Source organism: Eurosta solidaginis, chromosome 4 (assembly GCF_040869045.1).
Source record: "Eurosta solidaginis isolate ZX-2024a chromosome 4, ASM4086904v1, whole genome shotgun sequence".
In the NCBI taxonomy this organism is placed as follows: Eukaryota; Metazoa; Arthropoda; class Insecta; order Diptera; family Tephritidae; genus Eurosta; species Eurosta solidaginis.
In genome coordinates, this window is record NC_090322.1 from 57,773,830 (window position 1) to 57,792,622 (window position 18,793).

The following is an 18,793-nucleotide window of genomic DNA, read 5'->3' on the forward strand; positions in this document are numbered from 1 at the left end:
GCAAAAAAAAATATATATATACTATATATACCATCATATGTATATTATATATATCACCGATCTCTATGATTTTTTTACACAACAATATATACTATATACGTAAGCAATGGGTGAAATTTGAAGCTTATAGCTGTTAAAATGGGGTAGAAATTGCGAAAAGTTTCTTATCTGAACAATCGGTTGTATGAGATATATACTATATATACAACCGATCTCTATGATTTTTTCAGACAACAATATATGCTATACACGTAAGTATTTGGTGAAATTTGAAGCTTCTAGCTATTAAAATGGGGCTGAAATTGCAAAAGAAATATATATATACTATATATACCATCATATATATATTATTTATATCACCGATCTCTATGATTTTTTTATAAAACAATATATACTATATACGTAAGCAATGGGTGAAATTTGAAGCTTATAGCTGTTAAAATGGGGTAGAAATTGCGAAAAGTTTCTTATCTGAACAATCGGTTGTATGAGATATATACTATATATACAACCGATCTCTATGATTTCTTCAGACAACAATATATGCTATACACGTAAGCATTTGGTGAAATTTGAAGCTTATAGCTATTAAAATGGGGCTGAAATTGCAAAAAAAAAATATATATACCATATATACCATCATATATATATTATATATATATCACCGATCTCTATGATTTTTTTACACAACAATATATACTATATACGTAAGAAATGGGTGAAATTTGAAGCGTCTAGCTGTTAAAATGTGGTAGAAATTGCGAAAAGTTTCTTATCTGAACAATCGGTTGAATGAGATATATACTATATATACAACCGATCTCTATGATTTTTTCAGACATCAATATATGCTATACACGTAAGCATTTGGTGAAATTTGAAGCTTCTAGCTATTAAAATGGGGTTGAAATTGCAAAAAAAAAATATATATATACTATATATACCATCATATATATATTATATATATCACCGATATCTATGATTTTTTTACACAACAATATATACTATATACGTTAGCAATGGGTGAAATTTGAAGCTTATAGCTGTTAAAATGGGGTAGAAATTGCGAAAAGTTTCTTATCTGAACAATCGGTTGTGGGGGATATATACTATATATACGACCGATCTCATCAATTTTTTCAGACAACAATATGTTCAATATACGAAAGTATATGGTGAAGTTTGAAGCTTCAATCTGTTAAATTGAGGAAGATATGACAAAAGTCCTCTTTTTCTGAAAAATCGGTTTTATGGAGGATATATGCTATAGTGGTCCGATCCGGCCGGTTCCGACAAATGTCTAATCGGACACCCAAATACACCCGCTCACCAAATTCTATCAAGATATCTAAAAAATTGAGGGACTAGTTTGCATACAAGCAGACAGACGGACAGACGGACATGGCTAAATCAACCCAGCACTTCATCCTGATTATTTCGGTGTACTTAATGGTGGGTCTATCTATTTTCCTTTAAGGACTTACAATTTTGGGTTTCGTAACGAAATTAATATACCATTTCATTTTCATGAAAGGTATATACGATCAAGGTACAGGAATGCCCATGGGCTCACCAGCCTCCCCAGTCATAGCTGAAATTGTCATGGAGGAGCTGCTAACAAGATTCGAAAAGGAAGCTACTAGCAAACCACTCCTACTTACAAAGTATGTAGATGACTTATTTGCCATTGTAAAAACTGAATAAATTGAAAACGTTCTCCTGAACTCAACAGCTACAGCAGAAGCATTAAATTTACAATAGAGGTTGAAAAAGATTGTCAGCTACCGTACTTGGACACGTTAATCAATAGGAGAAACAACAAAATATATATTGACTGGTGCAGAAAACCCACAGCTTCGGGAAGGCTAATTAACTTTTATTCAAAACTTGAAAAAAGTACAATATTAAATACCGCCAAAAGCTTCATAAGACGGGTACTTACAATAAGGGACAGGATGTACCACAAGAAGAATATCACGATCATCAAAAAAACTCTAGAGGAAAATGAGTTTCCAAAGGTCAAAATAGCGTTCACATACAACAATACATTGAAACATATTTACAGCAATACAAAGGACAGAATTCCAAAGGATGAGAAATCCAACGTAATATACAGAATCCCATGCAACGGTGACGGGTCTCACTAATGCTAGAAGGTATATGTGGGGACAACGAAATTAAAATTAAAGACAAGGATTTCCGGCCATAAGTCAAATATTAAATTTAGGAACAACGCTTCGGAAAATAAAACGGCTTTAACGGCCCACTGTAAGGATACGGGCCACTATCCCGATTTCCAGAATGCACTATATTTGACATAGAGAAACAATATAATAAGCGCTTCACCATGGAAATGCTCCACATTATGAACACGCCTAATGATAAGAGAATTAATTTTAAAAGTGACACAGACCAATGCGCATATGCATATAGCAATTTATTGCTTAAGCAACAACAACACAAAATGCAAATCTCACAGCGCACATGAAAGAAAGCAGCGTTCAGAAATTATTCCGCTAGCAGCATATTTAGGATCAACAAATCATAATGTTGGATGACGACATATTCTTTGTTCTATTGTTTGTATCCCTATATATTTGTTTGTGCATATTTTTGTTTACACTTACGGTACTTTAAATTATATACCATTGTGAATCAAACTAAGTGTGATATCTTCTGCGTAGACGTCAAAATTCCAAAGTGATTGGATCACCTGATTTGTAATTGTCTATCACTGATTCATTCTGTATCTCTTTCTATAACCCGCTGAAGATAGGCGCCGCCATATTGAACACCCTGTCAAAACGCTAAAAAATAGCCATATTGAACATCCTGTCAAGCAGTTGACAGATAAGATATCACACATAGTTTGATTCACAATGTTGTATACATTTTTCAGGCATGCTTAACCAACGAACCGATATCATTTCATTACGATAATTAACGTAAACAAAGTCATTTAGTTTCGTTTATTAACGTTAAGAACGTCAAATTAACGTTAATAATAAGTCATTTCGTTTCGCTTGTTAACGTTAAGAACGTCAAATTAACGTTAATTTGACATTTTTAACGTTAATAAACGAAACGAAATGACTTTGTTTCGTTTATTAACATTAATTATCGTAACGAAATGATATCGGTTCGATGGTTAAGCATGCCTGACGTTTTTGATGTTTATTTTACTTTTGCTTTTCGAACATATGATCAGTCAGATTGAAGCCGAAATATTGACAAATTAAAAAAACCAATGCAATTTCAAACATTGTGTTTTATTTAACCACGGCCCTTAAGCTCATTATTATTAACATGACTTGAATCAAATTTTTTATTTACAAGAACACAAAATATCGTTTTTAAAAATAATATTCATCATTCCTGGGTTGTTGTATTCTAGCAAAGACTGCAAAAAAGTTAAAAAAGCACACGTTCAGACTGGCAAATATATCAGTTAGGCCGTGTGGGATAACCATAGTCTGGCTAACTGCTCTTTTATTAAGATAATTTTGTAAAACTGCTGTATTGGGAATTCGGTTATTTCGATTTTTAGGCCCAATCTGCCTTAACGAATTCAGCGGCACGCTCAGCAATCATCATAGTGGCTGCATTCGTATTTGCACCAGGAATGACTGGCATAATACTTGCATCAGCAACACGCAAATTATCAACACCTTTGAGCTTTAGACGTGTGCTCACACAGCCTGTTTTGTTCGCAGTAGGACCCATTTTCACTGTGCCTACTGGATGATACAATGTGAAACTAAAATATTTCACATAGCAGCGCCAATAATCATCACTCCAAAGCTGATAGGCATCACATTCTTTGATGGGCACATGCAGCATCTGAACATTGCGAGCACGATATGATGCAGTCTGAGTAAAACTTTGCTTCACTTGTACACCGCGTACAAGTGTCTTCAGATCACCTGGACGTTCAAAGTAGTTCGAAATAAGTTTTGGTGGATCATTATAATCGTTGCTTTGCAACTGTACCTGACCTCTGGATTCGGGTTTTAATAATATTACACCAACACATAAAATCTTTGATTTTAGGATTTGATTTTGTAAAGTTGTGCGGTACGGTTCCTGTATGGCGTATGTATCGAGAAATGTTTGAAATCCGGCGGTATTATTACGCTGAAAAATGGAATGTAGAGTTTGTATTTCCGGATGTTGGCTAGAATCGTTGCGTGTATTAAAAAATCCAGATAAAGAGGGTAGACCATCACCAGTGAGTTCACCACTTGAGTGTATCAAATAGTTATAAATTATGTCCAAGTCTGCTGTCTCAGCAATTGATGCCAAACCTTCGTCAAGTTTAAAGAAAATTATTGAAAATACATGGTCCTGCAGATTCTCACCTACAGGCAAATCGTGTCTTACAGTGATATTTAGTGACTGCAAGTGCTGCGAAGGTCCCACACCAGACAGCAATAACAATTTGGGCGAATCAAGCGACCCAGCAGTGAGTATCAACTCCTTGCCTACGTTTACCGTAAGCTCTTGTTGATTACGCACGACAAATGTTGCTGATTGTATTTTTTTATTGGATTCATCAAAATTCAATTCTTTGACTTGAGCGTTTTTAATCACGTGCAAATTTTTTCTTTTCAATGCCTTACCCAAGTAAGCTACAGCAGTACTTTGACGTCGCCCATGATCAATAGCACGCAGTAAGCGTGTGAATCCTATCTCTGTGCCCTCTGTAATAGCATCTACACGTGGTATGCCCAATTCTTCAGCTGCAGCAGTGATCAACTCTTTATATTCCTCTTCGGTGCCGTTCAAAAAATGGCTTACTTTCAATGGTCCTTTCGGGTATAGCAGACCCTCAAAATAAGGCTTTACATATTTCCAGCCCCAATCTGTGTTTCCTTGTTCCATCCATGAGTCGTAGTCTCTTGGAAGACCTGGTATATGCAGCAATGTATTTATACCGTTGGAGCCACCGATCATCTTACCACGCGGCCAATAACAGCGCTGGTTTGCTTGTGCCAAGCAGGCCTTATCCGTGTAAACGGTTTGGTAGTTCCATGTATAGTTTGTGTGCTGCAGGGTAACGTACAACTCTGGTATCTGCAAATAAATAAAAAAGCGAGCACTCAATTTACATAGCTTTTGTAACTCATGCGTAGTAAGTTTACCGTTGATTCCTGCGGTGGATTGGCACCAGCTTCCAAAAGTAAAACTTTCCACTCAGGATTTTCACTTAAACGTGAGGCAATCACAGATCCTGCTGTACCCGCACCAACCACAACGAAGTCATAAGTATCGAGGCCGTTCTTGATCGCTTGATCGGCATAATCCTCAGGCCAGTTATCATCCGGAGAGAGCGCGCATCTAGCCACAAACAGAGTCTGTAGCAAATTAGTGAACAATAAGTTAGCTGGGCCTACACTTGGTGCGGCACACGTGGGAAATACTCCTATGGTAGTAGACATTTTAGTTGCCCACACGACATGAACTGTAAAGTGCCTACAACGTCTGAGCGCTTTTATTTATGTGTCCGCATTTTTCGGCATTTTTTATATATTAGCATATACGTCATTTCTTATCATTCAGATCAGTGTTGGGACTCGCTCTCTAAAGTAAGGTATAGAAATTAGAATATGTATGTGCTAAGTATACGTCCACGCTGTACTAATTTAAAAATTCTAGCTGGATACTTACGTATTGTATTCAGTACTAGTTGACCAGAATGGCTGGACCTCAAAAATGGAGCTAACAGAACCCACCTGTACTAGGACTGTCAGATTAATAGGTTTTGGTGCATAAATACTGCTATACGTCTATGGTGCAAAAGTCTCGCAAACTCCATCTTAGACCTGGGCTCGAATCGTGTTTTCCGTAATTGAATCGGCAACCGTGTTTAAAATATTTAAGTTACTGATTGAATTGATATTGCGGCCCTCTCTATTCCATTGAGTTATTATATCGATTGTAAAGCCTGTCCCATACTATGGAGTTCTTGTTTGGTGGACAGCCAAACAAAAGAACCTACATCATAAAATTGGCTCTAATTTCAGGCTATCAATGCTTAGCATTGCGTGAGCCCTGAAAACAACCCCGATGGCTGCATGCCCTTATGCCCTTCTGTACATTCCACCTGCAGACCTGGTGGCAAAGAACATCGCGTTAAAAACTGCAACGAGGCTCACTGCCTCGGGCAGCTTGAGCGCAGTCCATACGGTCATAATAGTATAGCGTAATTAATTACAGGACGAGCCGACTACGTGATTTCGTATCTGAGCTTCGAAGGGGCTCTTAGATCCAGAATAACGATGGTTGGTTGGCGCAAGGGTGCCCAAGTGGCGGTCGAGGCGGTACACGTGTACACCGATTACTCCAAAGTAGCGGAAGGATTAGGGTTTGAGGTATACTGCGTTGATCTGGAAATAAACAGATACTACAAGCTGCCAGATCACTGTAGTGTTTTTCAGGTGGAAGTTGTAGCTGTAACCAAATCAGTTGATGCACTCGTCGAAAATAGTTTAAACTGCAACCGCGCATTTAATATTGACAACCAAGCAGCAATTAAGGATGGGAAAGATGGGAATGAAATAGCGGATGAAGTAGCTTAAAAGTAGCTCCGTATACGTCCCAATTAGAGTGGGCGAGATTAAGAGAAGGCGAGAGGTGCACATGATCGGCCAAGCGGAAAAGGCCCAAGTGCTGCAAAGTGTCGAAGATCATGTTTAGGCCTTACAACCTTGGACTAACAAAGTTACTTCTATTCTACTTAAAAAAGGACTGTAGACTCATGACGGGTATTCTGACTGGACACTGCCTTCCAGCTTCACATGCCTTTAAATCAGGATTGGTCAGAGATAGCAGATATAGGAAGTGCGGGTTGGATGAGGTAACGATTGAGCCCGTTGTCGAAAGTCTTTGAAAGATAAAGTACTCCCAAGGCCTTCTTGTCGTTAGGGGCTTTTAGTATTAATTTACGGCATTTAACACGGTGATGATGTTATGAATTTTGCAAAAGCCATCATGATGCTTACTTAGTCTCAGGTTCGTGACAAGGAAGAGAAGAGACAAAAATATTTGATATAGCTTGTTATTTGTTACTCCTATTTGGAAAGTTTGAAAAGGGTTGTCATTATCAACGATTGCATACATCGGCATTGAAACAGGTGGATACGGCAGGCTAATAACCATCACAGCTAATGTGCTTGAGCATCAGCATGGCGATGGCGTATGAGCAAATGGCTGTGAAGTCCCCTACCAGGGCAGCTACCACCTAACCTAACATAACGAAGCTTTGATCTGAATGTAATCCAGCTAGAAGAATGCCCAAGGTGATTTCGGGTGAAATCGTAAACGGAAAACTTAACATTTAAGATGTTTTATTAAAAAACAACTAATTGCTCGCAAACATATCCGCACCATCTGAAAAAACGCCTGTATTAGGAAAAGTACGAGTGTATCAAAAATTCCATCACTGGCGCAGTTATGTTTACTTAGCTTTATTTACTTAACCAATATTTATCACACGTAAACAGCATTTGTTTATGGAAACTCATTATCCGAACGCAGGGTTTATTGAATAGCAGTGAGCTTTACCAGTTGGTATTTATTGACAAAAGTTTTGGTAAGTCATGTGACTGTCGCACTGCACGTATTTTGTTAAAAACAGCTAACATTGCTTCATCCGGCGACCTCTCAGAAATTGTAATCACAAGTTCTCTAACGGGAGTCCAAAGAAACTCCAGTTTCAACAGGGTGGGGTTGTAGTGATGTTGCTGTTAGAAACATTGGCTCCAAATTACCATTAAAAAGATGATTGATGTCAGTGGCGGCAATACGCTACGGAGTGAGTAACAGTAACGAAGCTGGGAAGATGAAAGGGGCGTCACGGAGATTGATTTATTGCTCGCTAGATAACACCGCCTCTCTGGTTTCCGATCTTTCTACTGAGGGAAGAGCACCCTACAGGCACAGCGGTACCTTCTTAATATCGCTTATTTATTTATTTATTTCTTACAGCTTATACCTTTATATAGTAATTAATATATAATGTAATTAAAGTAATTTATATGCATCTATTGACTGCCCAAATGGAGTGAGGGATGGGAAGCAGACGAATGACACCAATGCAAGGATTTTGCCAGTTGTATCTGAAGCTGTTAACGTATTTAAAGTGCGAAGGCAACATCTGAACGGCGATGCACTTATTAGGTTGAGTGATGCGTTACAGTATGAGCTTCGGCTGTTTTTTGCGTACGTGGGAAAGCTTCCTAGTGCCAGCGTAGAGTAATCGGGATGTATGAAATGATATTGATGATTCGAAAGTTTGCCCATCTTGCACTAGAATGGCAGTGTTCTACAGTAATTGTACAATTTGTGTTTAAATTCCCTTATGTTACTAGATTTAACATCATTTGGTAATTCATTGTAGAATTTTAATCCTTTATAATACAAATTACATTTGTCTGCTTCTGTTCTATAAGCGGCTAAAGTAAAATAATTTCTTCTTCTTGTGTTTACGGAATGAACATTTCATACATATTTTATGTTACTTTTCAAATAATCAGGCATTCCTTCTATTATGTTTCTAATAAACTTCATCGTATGATAAAACAGTATCTGTTTAATGCTTAGCCAATTTAGAGTGGCGAGCATATCTCTGATAGGTGTGTCATAGCGTTTCCTAAGAATAAATCGCATAGCTTGGTTCTGTTGCTCTTGCAACTTGTAAATTTGGTTATCTCTCATAATGAAGAATAATGTTGGACAATATATGAATTGAGGTTCGATTATCGATCTGTAAACCATTACCTTGTACCGTCTGCTTAAGTACTTGTAGGTTCTTTGCATGAAATATATCTTTTTGGCTATTTTCCCAACCGTGTAATCGATGTGCTCACTAAAGTTGAGTTGTAACAGCAGCCTTATGATCTTAGCCTGTTTCCCACTTGGTGCAACCCTGTTGTCTATTGTGAATGAACAACAGATGTTAAAACAAGTTGGAAACGGGGAGGTCGGCAAAAAAAGAAAAGGCGGCCATTATTATAATATTGGACTGGAGAAGAAAAACACTCAGTTCGTGTGAAAAACAAAAATACCTAATTGATTTGTACAAACTAAAGTATAACTTAGTGCTAAAGTACTACAAGCTATTTACTTTTAAAAAATTTAAAAACTTACTTCATTTAAAACTTTATAAAATTCGTAATACGTTCTACACTTTGGAAAAAATCAAAAAAAAAGAAAATGATAAAACAAAATAAAATTTAATACAAAAAATTTTAACACAAAAAAAAAAAACATTTTGCTGTGAAACGGTGCGGCCGACACGTTAAACAATGAATATATATTTCTTGATAAAAACGGTGCGTCCGTAAAAATTCTAAAATTAATTCTTTTTTTTGTGCAACGGTGTGGCCGTCACATTAAACAATATTGAAATAAATACTAAATTGCAATAAACATCTCCCGTTTAAAATTAATATCGCCTTGCGGTAATTGGAAAAAATAGATCAGTCTTCCATTGTAGGTCGTATATGGTAGCACATCCGGTACAAAACAAAATTTTTCAAAGACAAAACTCAATTGACGGTTCATCTGGAATACAATTCAATCCACTTTCAAGCAATTCTTACTTCAAATAACCCTAACAAATTTATTCCATAATTCAATACACAGTTCAAGTAGAGCGGTTTCAAATTAGATTATAAAATCATTTTAAATTTCTTTTCAATAAAATTTTTTTTTTTTTCACATTCATAACACAAACTCGCCACTTTCTCTCATTCAACTTAGGTGATAAAATCATTTCAAATTCCCTTTCAATTCAAACTTGTTCAAATTCATGTCTCAAATCTTCAGCAACAGTTCAATTTAGGGTAATACAATTCAGGTTACAAAACCATTTGATATCTCTCTTCCATTCAAATTTGTTCATATTCGTAACTAAAACAATTTAGGTTCTTTTTCATTCAAAATCGTTCATATTCATACCTCAAACTTGCAACTTTTTCACAATTCGATTTAGATTATAAAATCATTTCAACCTTCTTTTTCATTCAAATTTCTTAATATCCAAGCATACAAAGCTGCAAGTGTATGAGTCTTTCTTCTGCTAATGTCAAATATCGAAACAAAATTCAAAGAATTGAGAGAAAATTTCTTTAAAATTAAAAAACGTGTTTCGCATACAGGTCGTTCCTTACCGACAAGGCAAGACAAGTTAGATGAATATAAAAATTCTTTAATTGAGGCATATAATAACATTCGGCGGCCACCGTGGTGTGATGGTAGCGTGCTCCGCCTACCACACCGTATGCCCTGGGTTCGCACCCCGGGCAAAGCAACATCAAAATTTTAGAAATAAGGTTTTTAAATTAGAAGAAAATTTTTCTAAGCGGGGTCGCCCCTCGGCAGTGTTTGGCAAGCGCTCCGGGTGTATTTCTGCCATGAAAAGCTCTCAGTGAAAACTCATCTGCCTTGCAGATGCCGTTCGGAGTCGGCATAAAACATGTAGGTCCCGTACGGCCAATTTGTAGGGAAAATCAAGAGGAGCACGATGCAAATTGGAAGAGAAGCTCGGCCTTAGATCTCTTCGGAGGTTATCGCGCCTTACATTTATTTTTTTTTAATAACATTTTAGTAGAGGTAATGGTCATTTTGAAAACCGACCTAGGCCAATTGCTGTGAAAAAGAAAAAGAGTCCTTCGACGCATACAAAATCGAATCTGAGGAAGAAGAACTCTCTGACTCATCAAAGCCGAAAACACTCGACAGTCGTATCGGTGAAAAAAGTTGTTCTTTACCTCATACTGAAAATATTTCATTGCAAGAAAACTTCTGTGATTTCGATAACCCAGTTGTTACATCAAACAATTCTTTAGGGCTTTTAACAACTTTCTCAAATTCCAACCAATCTCGTACTAATTTTCTAGAACCAACAATAATGGCTACACCAGAGCAAAAGAGACAGTTTATTGGGTCGTGGGCGCCCTTATTTAGGGAAAACTATAACGGTGACCCCTTAGCGCTAGACTCCTTCATAGATAAAATTGAACTAGTAGAAGGTTGTATAGATCTAGATCTTATGCCAACTTTCATTTCATTGGTTAAATCGAAGGGAAAGCAAGAGAAGCAATTCCGACAAATATAACATCTATTCAAGAAATTAAAGATGCACTTAAGAGTCGAACACAGCCAGACAATTCAAAAGTCGTTGCAGGGAAAAAAGCTTCACTAAAAGTTACAAACAATAATTTAACCGAGTTTGCTAAACGAGTAGAGGAATTATCTGATGCTTTAGAGAGGTCTCTAATTATCAAGGGCATATCAAAAGCCAAAGCGCACGAGATGGCAGTCGAACAGTCAGTAAACGTTTGTAGCCTAAATACGCGCTCAGACTTAGTCAAAGCAATTCTCGCATCAACCTCTTTTAGTGACGCAAAAGACGTCGTAGCAAAAATGATAGTCGAACAAAACAATCAGGCTAAAGAAAGACAGGTATTAGCTTTTCGATCAAGGTTTAACAATCAAACCAGCTTTCGCAATAACTACTACAACAACAATAGTAATTTCAATAGGTTTAATAACAATAATAATTTCAATAGGTACAACAACAATAATAACGGTAGATACAATAATAACAATTAAAATAGGCATAACAACGACAATCGAAACAATAGTAACTCGCGTAACACTAGCAACAGTCAAAATAGGCTAGAAAACAGAACCAATACTAAACGTTCGCTCTTTAAACCTGGACGCCCCTCAGCAGCGAACACTGAGGGACAAGGAGATAAGCGAATAGATATTAAAAATATTTTTTGTCTAAACCTAAATTACTCAGATTTTATCGAAATTTATATAACCGGATCTAAAAAATTACGTACATTTTTACTAGATACACAAGCTGATATTTCTCTGATTAAAATTTCAAGCTTAAATAAGCAAATTCCAATTAATTCTGACGATATAGTTAATATCACTGGCGTTACAGCAAATTCTGTTCCTACCATAGGCAAAATAAACATAGACCTAAATTTTTCTAATAATCTAGTCGAACACAGCTTGCATGTGGTAAAAGATGACTTCAATATCCCATCAGACGGTATATTGGGTAAAGATTTTCTTCATTATAACAAATGTGTAATGAATTATTCAAATAGTAGCATCTCATTCTGGGCAAATAAAGGAAGTCATTATGCCAATCCTACACGGAACAGAAAGAGATATGTGTATTATACCACCAAAATGCGAAGTTTTTCGAATTTTCGACTTAGGTCACTCAACAACTCCACTTTTCGTTGAATCTCAAGAAATACAAAAAGGCGTATTTACCGCAAGATGCATTACAAACTCCAATAACCCAGTCATAAAATTAATCAATACCACAAGTGATGTGCAATTCGTAAACAAAACCTCTATTAAGACAGAAAATCTATCAAATTATCACGTATATGTAATCGACAAAACAAAGTCAGATGAGAAGCGAATTAATGAAATAACTTCAATCTTAAAAAATCAAATTACCAATGATGCACCATCTGAACTTTTAGATTTATGCATACAGTATGCCGACATATTCGCGCTTGACAACGATAAAATGACGTTAAATAATTTTTATGAGCAGAAATTGCGGTTAACTGGCAACCAACCAGTGTATATAAAGAATTATCGTCTACCCTATTCGCAGCGGGAAGAAATTAACAGCCAAGTTACAAAATTACTAGAAAATGATTTAATCGGAGAAAGCTATTCTAACTACAACAGTCCCCTTATCCTAGTTCCTAAAATGAAAATAAATGGGAAAAAAGCCTACAGAATGTGCGTTGACTTTCGCGAAGTTAACAAGAAGCTAATAGCAGACAATTTTCCATTAGCACGAATCGATGATATTTTAGACAATCTTGACAGAGCCAAATTTTTCTCAAACTTAGACCTTTTTTCTGGATTTCACCAAATACCATTACACGTAAATTCACGCGATATAACCTCATTTTCTACTGATCGCGGAGCGTATCGATGGAAGGTATTGCCGATAAATGTAGTTCTATCGAAAATATAGACTTATGTGAAAATATACAAACATTAAACGTTTATGATAAATTCACTCATAACTTTTCAAAAACAATTCCTCGTATTAGATCAGAAATATTTCATGATAAAAACAGTAAACAATTTTTAAGAATATGCGCGCATATAAAGCATAAAAGAACAATTTCACTTGATTTTGAATTTTCCAACGAAATAAAGAATTTCGATACTTTACTTTCGAGGCTAGAAAAAGAAGCCGGAAAACTTAATATTAAGAAAATAGAATGACCAAAAAACGATTTAATTTTCTAATACATTACAATTACAAATTTTAAAGAAAGAGGAAATAAGCTTCTACAATTTTTAAACATTTTTTTAATGGATCCAATTGAAACAATCACTGATCAGGAACAAAAATCAAAATTATTAGCAATTTATCACAATGATCCCATCACTGGAGGTCACTGTGGAACGAAAAAATTATACGCCAAATTACGAAACAAATTTTACTGGAAAAACATGACAAAAGACATAGCTAGTTATATCAGGAAATGCGAAAAATGTCTTTTGAACAAAGTCAAAATAGGACATAAAGAAGAACTCGTTCTAACTCCTACTCCTAATAAACCTTTTGACATTGTTGTAATTGATACCATTGGCCCATTGCCAGAATCGAGATATGGTAATAAGTTCGCACTTACCATAATCTGCGATCTGACAAAATACTTAGTTACAATATCAATACCTGATAAAAGTGCAAAAACCATCGCGTCAGCACTATTCGAAGGCTTTATTTTAATATACGGTGCTATGAAATCCATTAAATCGGATTTAGGCACTGAATTCAAAAATGAAATTTTTGCAAATTCAACCAGTTTATTAAATATTCATCACAACTTTTCTACACCTTATCATCATGAAACCGTAGGAACTGTCGAAAGAAACCATAGAGTTTTTAACGAGTACCTACGTGCGTACTTAAATGATTCCTTTGATGATTGGGATACATATTTGAAATACTTTACGTTTTGGCACAACACAACGCCAAATACGGTATTCGATAATAAACTTACTCCTTTTGAACTAAAAAGGCCATTGTGCCATCGGAATTGAAGAACGAAACAATCGAACCCATTTATAATATCGAAAATTATTCAAAAGAAGTAAAGTACCGAATGCAAAAATGCCACGCCTTGGCTAAAGAGTTAGTAGAAAAACACAAAATGCGAAATAAAGATGCATACGACAAAAATGCACAACCAATAATAATAAACATAAACGATATGGTTTTAGTTCAAAAAGAACCACGGGAAAAACATAAAAACATATATCAGGGTCCATACCTAGTAACAAATATAGACGGTGTAAATGTAACCATTTTTGATAATGAAAACAAAATATACAAAACGGTACATAGAAACCGCATAAGAGGAGTACCTAGATAAATAAAATCGGATGTACCCAGTTTCATTTTGAGATAGTCAAACAAATTTTTTTTACTATTTCATTGCGCTAATAAAGCAAATAAACATTTATCATACTCTAAAACCATACTTAATTTAAGTAAAAGCAAATTTATATAAAAATATGTCACACTGTAAAAACAATATTTAATGTAAGTAAAATAAATAAAAATGTAAGTAAAATAAACAAAAAGAAAATGTACGCATAAGTTAATACAAAAACCTATTAAAATGAATTTGAATTACAAACAGGCAAACTTTTTTAGTTATTAATATTCATATATGTAAATAGGTAGGCTTACGATAAATGAATAAATAAGCATAATAAATGTAAATACCATTAAATGCAATTAAATTAACTAAGTTAACTTACACACGAAAAAAATATTTAAACTACTACTATTCATATACGTAAATATGTAGGTTAAAATATAAATAAATGTAACTAAATCAAATAATATAACTTAGATATACCGGCATCAAAGTCCATATTTTTACCATTTTGTTCATTTTTCATTCACCATCCAAAAAGGTTTGAAGCCGACAAACCTGATCAACTTGTCAACTTCAACCTTTTTTCGAAAAGGGGGATGGTGTAACAGCAGCCTTATGATCTTACCCTGTTTCCCACTTGGTGCAACCCTGTTGTCTATTGTGAATGGACAACAGGTGTTGAAAAAAGTTGGAAACGGGGAGGTCGGCAAAAAAAAGGCGGCCATTATTATAATATTGGACTGGAGAAGAGAATCATATACTCTATTTAAGTCTTTTTTTTATATATTTAAGTGATATTATCTCCACTAAGCATCAGCAATGTATCGCCAGCAAAAAGTTTAATATCGCAGTACTTTAGAGATTTGGTTATATCATTAATATAGATATTAAACAATATAGGTGCCAGGACAGACCCTCGCGGAAGTCCAACAGGCACCTCTCTTTTTTCTGACAGGGATGATCCAATTACAGTTCTTTGACTTCTCTTCATGATAAAGTCTTGGAACCATTTTAGCTCCGTCAGTAACATCTATGCTATAAAGTTTTTTTAGCAATAAATTTTGATCAATAGTCTCAAAAGCACGTTTTAAGTCTAGGAATACAGCTATTATACATATGTTTATTTCTGCTCAGATCTTCTTTCCAGTTAGCTAAAACAAGGTTCAAGGCTCTTTCACAAGAATGTTTTTTCCGAAAACCTGATTTCTGCGGTATAATAACTTTATTATCATCTAGGTACTTCACTAGCTGGTTTTTAACTACAGTTTCCAGTATCTTTTCATCACACGCTAACGTGTTAATTGGTATTATCTCATGAGCTACTATAAGACTTTCTCTATTGGCACCACAATTGAAGTTTTCCATAGTTTGGAAACTACCCCTTTGTCTAGCCTTTCATTTAAAATTTGAGTATAAAAGTTTCCCGTGTATCTTATAGAGTCCCTTATGACTCCTTCAGTTATAAGTTTTTTCCTCCTATTTTATTTTTGGATTTACTTACTATTTGTAGTATATCGCTTGCAGATACCTTCTGAAATTTGAAAGTAAGAGGGATACAGCCGAAAATGCTACGTTATTGTGATTAACTGGAATATTCGAGCTGATTTCGACTATACTGTCAATGAAATAGTTATTGAGGGAATGGGCTATTTTATTCTCCTGAGTATAAGTTGGTCGTTTATCAATATTTTATTGATTTCATTATTTTCGTTGGACATACATATGCTTTTCTTCAAATGCTTCTACATTGCCTTACTAACCCCAACATTATGTGTGATTCTTTGTTCCATATACTTGGCTTTTTAATCTTTATAAGACGTTTTTACCTATGCTTTATAAGGTTGTATTCGTTCCATTGACCTGTTCTTTGAGCTATTTTGTATAGATTGAATTTATATTTGCGCAGATTCGCTATTTCAGAGTCGTACCACTTGTTCATAAGTTTCACAGAGATTTCTTTTGAGTATGTTAATGTAGTCATTGCATTCGATAATGTATTGTTTAGGAATGAGACCTTGTTTTCGACACTGAGATTCTCAAAGCCAGAGTAGTTAACCTGTCGTAATTGGCTGACAAGACTATCACATGCATAATATTCCCAAGAAGTTATGGTTCTTTTAGCTCTCATTTGAAATTCTCTGTCTAACTTGATTTTGAACTGTATGGTTTCGTGATCAGAAATCTGATGCTCTTCCAATTTTTCACATGAAATGGATTCACTGTTCGTAAAGAGCAGATCAATCATTATTTCGGTATTATCGGTCTTTCGGGTGTAAAAATCTATTTTTTGTTCCATAGCAAAAGACCTAAATACTCAACGAAATATGACGAAAGCTAGGGCTTAGGAGAAGGCGTTTCGTTGCCATGACGCGGTGAGCCTCCCTCAACCTTGAGCTCACGATGGTCAAAATAATTTAAACTGTGGTGACGTTTCGTCCTCGCAGTCAGTGGTACTGGCTCACTTAATGTACTTCGCTCATCCCCTGTTCGCGCACTTCATCTTCTTCTTCTAGTAGCGATAAAGAGACATCCGACGGTTTTGGGGAGTTTTAGCGATTTTGACGGTTCCTTATTTATAGATCTTGTACGTTTCGAAAAGGAACCCGACCATCTTTGGAACGATATTGATATGGTCCCGTTAAACTTTATAGGTCGTGTAACCTCCTCCTTCCGTGAGAAACTTTGGGTTGCCTCAGACTCGCCTGCTAAATAAACAGGATTCGCCATGGGCAGGTGTGTATATCCTAAGCCCTCTAGCCCGCTAGGGTCCTACGGATGCGAGTATTTCTTATTTGACTAAGCGTTCTTGGTCATCCTGGTTGTACCCTGCCTATCGAGCTCATCTACAATGCGTTTCCCTCGAAGTCTCGGGACCCATGTGAGGTATACATGATTCTGTTGGTACATATCTTGAAGAAATCGGCGACAGTTAAGTGTGAGTTCAGAATTAAAGGAGTAGGAGCCAAGAGATTTTGACGGCAGCCTGTCTTCTGCTGAAAATAAAGATTGCTTTGCCGACATTGTATATCTCGATCCAAACTGCGGCTTCCATGATGGCTGAAACCTCTGCCTGTGGTCTTGTTGTTTCAATATGCAACTGCCTTAAGCGCAAGGCTAACGTGGCCGCTGCTCGACAATCAGCTAGATCCACGGAAAGGATTACTGTTTATCGAACCCCAAATTCCTTGTATTCCAAGAAAATATTGCGGGAATAATTTCACTAGTAACACACCAATCGCATGTACATATGTATAGTCAGAAAGAAAATATTGACAAAGAGTATGAGATATTTCATTTACCACTAACTTACCATCGAAGCCCGAGCCGTTCAGAAACACAATTATTTACCAACAAAGTCGATTTGTAATCAAAAACTACATATTAACTTAGCGTTTGTAGATTTTTGTATACACTGGTTCAACAGCCTTTTTTGAAGAATTTTCGTTCCGGATGCTAAAATCTGCCATTTTTCGGTATAATAGTTAAACACACTACACCACAAATCACAAAGAAGATTACGCAATGCGCATGTAAACATTAGTTCAGCTGTTTTCATGACGTATGAATTGACCCTTTTCATTTAGCCGCGCTTTTATGTACACATATTTGGTATTATTTCTGAGAGTTTTAATTAAATAATGATATAAATAATGTGTTGTGCTGTGTTTGGGTGTAATAACAACAACAATAAAACCAGAGAAAACAAATGGAGATTTTTGCATTTTCCGAAGGATGCAATAGTGGCTAAGAAATAGCTTCCCATTCCAGTGAAAGTGACTCAGCTTCGAGAAAAGTACTTAGATATTATTTATTTTAATTTAAAAAAAATAACTAAAAAGTTTAAATACATTTATTCAAATGAATAGTTTTATTATATAATTTATTTTTAATATCAATATTTTTATCATAGATATCTTATAGGGTCCAAACACGACGCGTCTTACTCACGAGTAATTTTTGATGTTGTATGTAAATTCATTAGTTGTGGCGGAGGAAATACGTCCACGACATATTGTTTAACGCTTCTCCTAATAGTCGGCTGAAAAATAAATATGTAGTATGATGAAAAGGGCAACTTTTTTGTATTCCCGTTCTCGTGTGGATATTCTGTAACATGGTATAGTAAATGGATTGAATAAATGTACAATTATTAAGGCTTACATTTTATCATCAAATGAACATTCATCATCTAAACTGTCTTCCTCTAATTCAGCAACTTTGTCCTTTTTACGTTTCTCCAAATACTTTCGACGTGAATGGACGTGCAGCTGTGGCAGAATTTTGTCTCCATCTTCATGATCAAGCTTTAGTCATTTTGCAGCCTCTTCGATAGCTTT

At 35.6% G+C, this 18,793-nt stretch overlaps 1 protein-coding gene across 1 annotated transcript; it reads right to left on the reverse strand.

Moving 5' to 3' along the window:
• Nucleotides 1-3,248: 3,248 nt before the first annotated feature.
• On the reverse strand, nt 3,249-5,473 carry LOC137247928 (glucose dehydrogenase [FAD, quinone]-like). The gene is made up of 2 exons (XM_067778854.1): nt 5,142-5,473; nt 3,249-5,073 (listed from the first exon to the last, which is right to left on the reverse strand). The coding sequence occupies exons 1-2, from the start codon at nt 5,436-5,438 to the stop codon at nt 3,544-3,546; spliced, it is 1,827 nt and encodes a 608-aa protein (XP_067634955.1). The 5' UTR covers nt 5,439-5,473; the 3' UTR covers nt 3,249-3,543.
• Between the last annotated feature and the right edge of the window lie 13,320 nt (nt 5,474-18,793).

Excerpts from the sequence above, each read along its gene's own strand:
- LOC137247928 (XM_067778854.1), bottom strand. The coding sequence starts at position 5,438 with ATGTCTACTACCATAGGAGTATTTCCCACGTGTGCCGCACCAAGTGTA. Across the intron at positions 5,074-5,141 it reads ATCCACCGCAGGAATCAACG|ATACCAGAGTTGTACGTTAC; the intron begins GTAAACTTACTA and ends ATTTATTTGCAG.